This window comes from Alligator sinensis, unplaced genomic scaffold (genome assembly GCF_000455745.1).
Source record: "Alligator sinensis unplaced genomic scaffold, ASM45574v1 scaffold31_1, whole genome shotgun sequence".
Classification (NCBI taxonomy): Eukaryota; Metazoa; Chordata; order Crocodylia; family Alligatoridae; genus Alligator; species Alligator sinensis.
The window spans coordinates 1,718,244-1,724,318 of NW_005841884.1; the positions used below are offsets into that span (position 1 = coordinate 1,718,244).

The window sequence follows — 6,075 nt, forward strand, 5'->3', positions numbered from 1 at the left end:
TGGGGCAGGCGGAGGGCAGGAGCTGCCCTGGGTGATGCCTGGCAGAGGGGTCGCCCCAGGGGTCGTTCACTCGCCGCCCGAAGCCTCCCGCAGCCGCACGTCCCCGTCCCCATCCCCACGCCCCGGCGCCAGTGGGCGATGGCAGCGTGTCGCCACCTCCGGGCACCGTGGCACGGAGAACATCTTGGCAGCCCAGCTGATGCCCGTCACGTCCCAGAGTCATGCCCTGTCGCTCACAGGGTCCAAGCTGTGTATCGCAGTTGATGGGCACGGAGAAGCGATGCTACAGGTCAAGGCCAAATTAGGCCAAAGCAGGGCTACATCAGCCAAGTGTCACCAGCCCACTGGGCAGGGACCCCCAGAAGTAGCTTAATGACTCGGTATCCCAGGGGCCAAGACTCCCCTGTACTAAAATGCCAAGCAAGGCATCATTTTCAGCACGGCAATGTTATAAGTGCCCTCAGGAGCCGTCAGCCTATGTAGTGACTGGGCCTGGTGCTCTTGCAGCCATTCGGAGTGGGACAATCCTAGAAACATCAGCACAGGTGGCATTTTTCCTTTGCTAGGTCAGAATTATTAATTGCATGTGGCAGGTGAGGGATGAAGGTGGGACTACGTGATGTGCCCATGAGCACAGGTTAGTAACAGAGCTGGGCATAACACTCAGGAATTATACCAGCTTTGTGCACAATCCAATATATCACTTTAACTCTTAGCTCAGTCTTACCAAATACTGTATAAGCTAAAAACACTTTGTATTTCTCTAGCACTGTTCCTCCCAAACAGCACCAAAGTACTCTACAAATGTTATAGACGTAGGCTGCAGCTACCTTGGCAATAATTGCATTGGGCTGGAGGTGTTTTCAGTCTTTGCCTTCTGGATTTGAGACAATTTTCTCCTCCACGTCCAATAGTAACACAAATAAGGAAAGCAGAGTTGGGTAACTTTGTGTAAAAAAATTACACAGTTCATATTTACAAAGCTTAATTTCAATACACTTCAAATTGGCCCCTGTCTAGCAAAGAACTGTGCCTCACATTTTTTGAGAAAAAGGCCCAAATTTTATCTTGAAATGGCCCAGCATAAATATTGTTCTGCATGAATCAAGGCCCCTTCCCAAGGCCCAGCAGCTGGAGCTTACAAAAGAGGCTAATTGAAAACGTTCATGGCCTAACAGCTACCATACAGGACATGAAGTAACCCAAAGGTTCTAATGAGTCCAGAATCAGCACTTCATCCTCGTTACAAATAAATACTTAATTGCTGATAAGAAACTCCCACCCCCCATGTTTATTGGTGGCTAGAAAAATCTCATTTTTAATTAAGTAGCTGAAATCTTTTTAATTAAACCTGCGGAAAGATCAACTCTTATGGTCAAGTAATGATCATCTTAATTTCTCTAGGCTCTAGGAATTAAGTATGAACTGATTGGAATAAACATGCATATTTCCTAGCGGTTACAGCAGGATACTGGTAATCAGAATTCCTGGATTCTCTTCATGAGTCGCCCCCCGCAATTTGTTTCGGCTTTTGTCAGGTTATTGAATTGTTCTGTTTCCCCATTCAACGCAGCGGTCCGGGTGTAACAGATATCTCACAGGAAAGACTGCCACCTTATCATTTTCAGGGTTATTCAGGTTTTCACAAGGCACACTGCACCTAACGATGTCCGCTGGGCCTGAATTCAGTTTGGGAACTGTGAAACATCAGTGCTTCACATCCCAAGGTGCAAGGATAATAGCAAAAGGTTGTATCTGATGGGTACATTTCCTGTCTCACAAGGGTTATGAAATGTAATCAGTGTTTGTAAAATGCTCTCTGATGCTCTGAGGCGGCAGAATAAGGGTGCAAAAGCATGATCTTGTTAGAGACACAGTGAAATCAACTTCTCCCTGGTTTGTCAAATGGACCAAGTGGGATTATCTTTCTTCCTGTTTCTTTTTCATGAGTTGCACCCTCTTGGGAAGATGGATTTTGGCATTTATACATCATGCTGCCAGGTGTTTAGGATGTGTATGTGTGAGTGAATGTCCTGGACCGTCCATAAGGAAACTGTAAGTGTGTTCCTTTACCTGGGACTTGTCAACTCTACCCTCCTCCTCCTCAATTCTTTTGGATGCCCCGCACATTGAGAGGAGGGAGGGGAGAAAGGGAGGGAGAGTGAAAGGGGGAACAACACTGGAGCAGAGTACTGGTAGTTGCGGTGACTGAATATGTCCAGGTTCTGCATGAAAGAGCAAAAGGAGAGGCTGTTCATGTATTGTACTCAACTAGGTCCTGATTTAAATTCCACTGAAGCCAGTTTCAGATAAAGTCAATTCAATGAGAACATACTGGTGTGACTAGTTCTGCAAGTGCTGGCAAATGTAAGATAGTCCTCCAACACCTGGCTAGCAGGGTTGGCATCATGCTCATACCCAGGATAGGGTCACACAGTGTGTCTGGTTTTAGATCCCCCATGTCCATTTCTCGCTTCTGATCCAGTGACAGGTTGTGATGTGCATCGCCCTCCCTGCCATGCCTCTCCTTGCTCCTAGGGTGAAAGAGAGGAGAGGCTCCTAGTCAGTGCAAAGGGCTTTGGATCAGGCCCCTGCTGAAGAGCTGGACCAAAATAGTTTAGTCACCAAAAAACTTCAGCAACTCCCAGGGTCCTCACTGGCCTTAAAGGAATCTTAAACACTGCTCATTGCAGTGACCTGCAGAGACTGGAAATCCCCTTTGAATCCCTTGCCCCCAAATAACCGTCTGTTAGGGGAAAAAGCTAGCAGCTGCAAAGCTTTCACGATTCCTTCAGCCACACTCAAGAGTGACTCTCCAGCCACAGCACTATTGCACATGCTGGAAGCTTTTGTTGTGGGCTCATTTCCATAGGTGGGGAAGGGGGGAAGGAAGAGGGAGTGGTGCCTTTAAGTGATATCACCCTTCCCTGGAAGTCGGACAAGATTGGCAGTGGCACACAGTTTCTATGGCAACAGCAGACGCTGTCTGCATCCCTGGGCCAGGCCCAGCAGGGAAGGGCTTCTTCCCCAGGACTCTGCACCTCCGCCTCCAGGACCTCGGGAGAAGGCCCCTCCCCAGGTGCGCTTTTACATGAGCTTTGGGAACCCTGATTGTGTCTTGCTTATTGTGGTTTACAGCCTGATCCTGAGCAGTACCCAATATCCAGAGCTGGGGACAGCGCCTGCGTGTATTTTATGGGGCACAGCCTGCTTGGGGCCACTTGTCCCACTGCAGCCTGGATCCAGTAAAGAGCGGCTGAGTTGCCGTGTGCTAATCCAGTGCAGCAGGCCCATGCCTGGTAGGGGTTGAGCCCCACTGTGCAGGGGGCTGCCTCTTGGCAGTAAGGCATCTCCTGTGTCGCTCACACAGCCTCCTTTAGTTCTTTGTGGCGTGGCTGACTAGTTCCTGCATCCCACACTGGAATCAGAGAGTCAGGGGTGCTCAGCACCTCACAGTATCAGGCCTTCTAGAGCAAATCCTCCTTGAATGTAGAATTTCTGGTGAAATGTTTGTGCAAATTGCACTTCCGTCGGGGTCAGGGGAGACATAGTGAGAACATATTTATTTGCTCATGTTGTGAGGAAAGAAACAATGGTGACATTAAGCCCAATCCAACTACCAACTGAATTAGTCTCTGGTCCTGCTAAAACAAATGTCGTATGTCCGTCTTTAAGGGAAAATGTCCCAATATGTAGCATGTATAAGCATTAAAATTCCCTGGAGTTTGGACTAGATCTTTAATCTTTTAACCTTTAGCCTAGCTCTACGTGTGTATGTATACATTATACATTATGCCATTTTCTTATTGGATTCATTTAATTAGTGGCTTTAAATACTATCTTCCTGTTCTTCCCTCATCATGTCAATGTTTCCAACTTCCAAGTGATGGCAGGTACTGGTATGTAATTAATCAAACCTCACAGCAACCTTGAGGTTGTGTTATTATCACCACTCTATAAATGGGGGAACCAAATCATGGAGAAGTTATATGACTTACCTAAGGTCCCAGAGGGTGGCACCCAGCACCTGCTGAGGTCCAGGAGACTTTTTCCATGGACTTCAATGGGCACTGGATCAGACCCATAGCTAGTAAGGGCCCAAGCAAGGACTAAGTACACAGCAGTTCCAACTTTCCTTCCCCTACTCAAATGACTAGATCAGGCAGCTTCATCAGTAGCTGCAAGGGATCAGGACCCCCTAATTGCTCAGAACAAACTCGTTTTCCTCCCCTACAAGTGTAATTAATAAAAGGGAAATCCATGAATTGGTATGTGTTAAGTTGTCCATCAGGGGGAGCCAATCTGAAACAAAATAAATGGACAGAAGGCCACCATGCTCTGCATGATAAAGAAGCTCATGAGAATCAGTCTCAGTTTAGCACAATAGCTTGTACTTAACGTGATCAATTGTTATTAGCTTTGTCTGAATTATATTTCAAGTCTTAGTATTTTAAATATATTCTATAAGATCACTTTGCATAGTGACAGTACTGTAAAATCAGTGCTGTCAGCCTCACAGGTTCAGAAATCATGAATCCAGGCACCCAAATCAGGACCTGGACTTTAAAATCATGATTAAAAAAATATATATGTTGTTCTGTTTTCCTTTTGGGTTTTGAGCCTTGGGGATTATTTACTTCTTGTTTTTAAGCCTTCCTTTGCAGTCAAAAAGACTAGAAATTTATCTTGTTTTTTAAATGGAAGCTGAGTTGTTAACGCAGTCTTATGGTTTCAGCAGCTGGGACTTTAAGAAAATCAGTACAGAGCACAGACTTGTTGGCAATGTAGTAAAGAAATACATTTAGCTGAATCTGATTCAGGTGTAAATACTGGATGTGTTCTTTTTCCCTAGTTCAGAGGAGGAGGCCAAGAAGATGATCTTGATGAGTATAAAAATATGAATATTCAAATAACAAAAGCAGTCAGATGTTTTACAGGCTTCTCTATTATTATCTCTATTATTCCTTGTCTCTTGTCAGGCATTGCTGTAGAGAAAAATGGATCCAGAAGAGGCCATGGGGCTGGCAGATCCAGGACAGGAGGCTGAGGAGTCAGAGTATTTTAACCCCCTCCTGAGACCTGTTCTCTTGGGAGAAGTGGAGGGTGTACAGCAGATTTTTGAGGACCCAGAGGACCCCAACTATGAAAAAGCCATGCAACTGCTGTTGGAAAAGGACGTTATTGGCAGAGACCTGCTGTATGCAGCATGCATGGTTGGACAAAGCGAAGTCATCAGAGCACTGGCCAAATATGGGGTAGACATGAAAGATAAAACACCCAGAGGTATGTATCAGGACTGGGCCCCATGCCTGCTCACTCCCACCCTGTTCCACCTCCTATCCAAGTCAAAGCAAAGACTCCTTTTAGCTTCTCTGGGACAGGACCTGGACTACTACTCCTCAATCCTAAGACCTTTCTCACTGGGAGGGTGATCAGGCATTGAACTGGGCTATTAGTCTGCTGCTTCCCGGGGGCCCGCATCCGGGACATTGCAGAGAGGATCCCAAAGCTCCTCAAACCCACAGACCACTATCCCATGCTTCTAATTCATGTGGGCACCAATGACACAGCTCGGAGCGCTCCCAGCCGGGTCATGAGGCGCTACAGGGATTTGGGAGCGGGGCTAAAGGGTCTGGGGGCACAGGTAGTGTTCTCGTCGATCCTCCCAGTCTCAGGCTACGGGCCGAGGAGGGAGAGGAGGATCCATGTGGTCAACCAAAGACTGCAGCGCTGGTGTCGTCAGGAAGGCTTTGGCTTTCATGACCACAGCCCGCTCTTTGGTGAGAGAGGCAGCGAGCTGCTGGGAAGAGATGGCCTCCACCTCTCTCCCCTAGGGAGGAGGCTCTTCTCAGCCAGACTGGCTGACCTGCTCCACCAGGCTTTAAACTAAGCCCGCTGGGGGACAGGGGCACTACCACCACTGCTGGCCCGCTGAGCAATCCTTACAAAGCCAGCAGGTCAAGGCACTTAAGGGAGCCCAGCCCTGGCAAAATCTGTGGGCAAGGAAGGAGCCCCCCAGGGGGCACTTGCTTGCCTGTACACAAATGCCAGGAGCTTGGGGAATAAGCAGGAGGA

General features: G+C 47.6%; 1 protein-coding gene across 1 annotated transcript in view; it reads left to right on the top strand.

Annotated features, from left to right (window-relative positions):
• Positions 1 to 6,075, top strand: part of LOC102387155 (ankyrin repeat domain-containing protein 45) — a 28,713-nt gene that overhangs the window by 5,641 nt on the left and 16,997 nt on the right. Inside the window, exon 2 of the mRNA XM_025196752.1 lies at positions 4,980 to 5,283. Within this exon, the coding sequence (XP_025052537.1) occupies positions 4,998 to 5,283 (286 nt within the window). The 5' untranslated portion in view covers positions 4,980 to 4,997. The remainder of the gene's footprint in view (positions 1 to 4,979; positions 5,284 to 6,075) is intronic.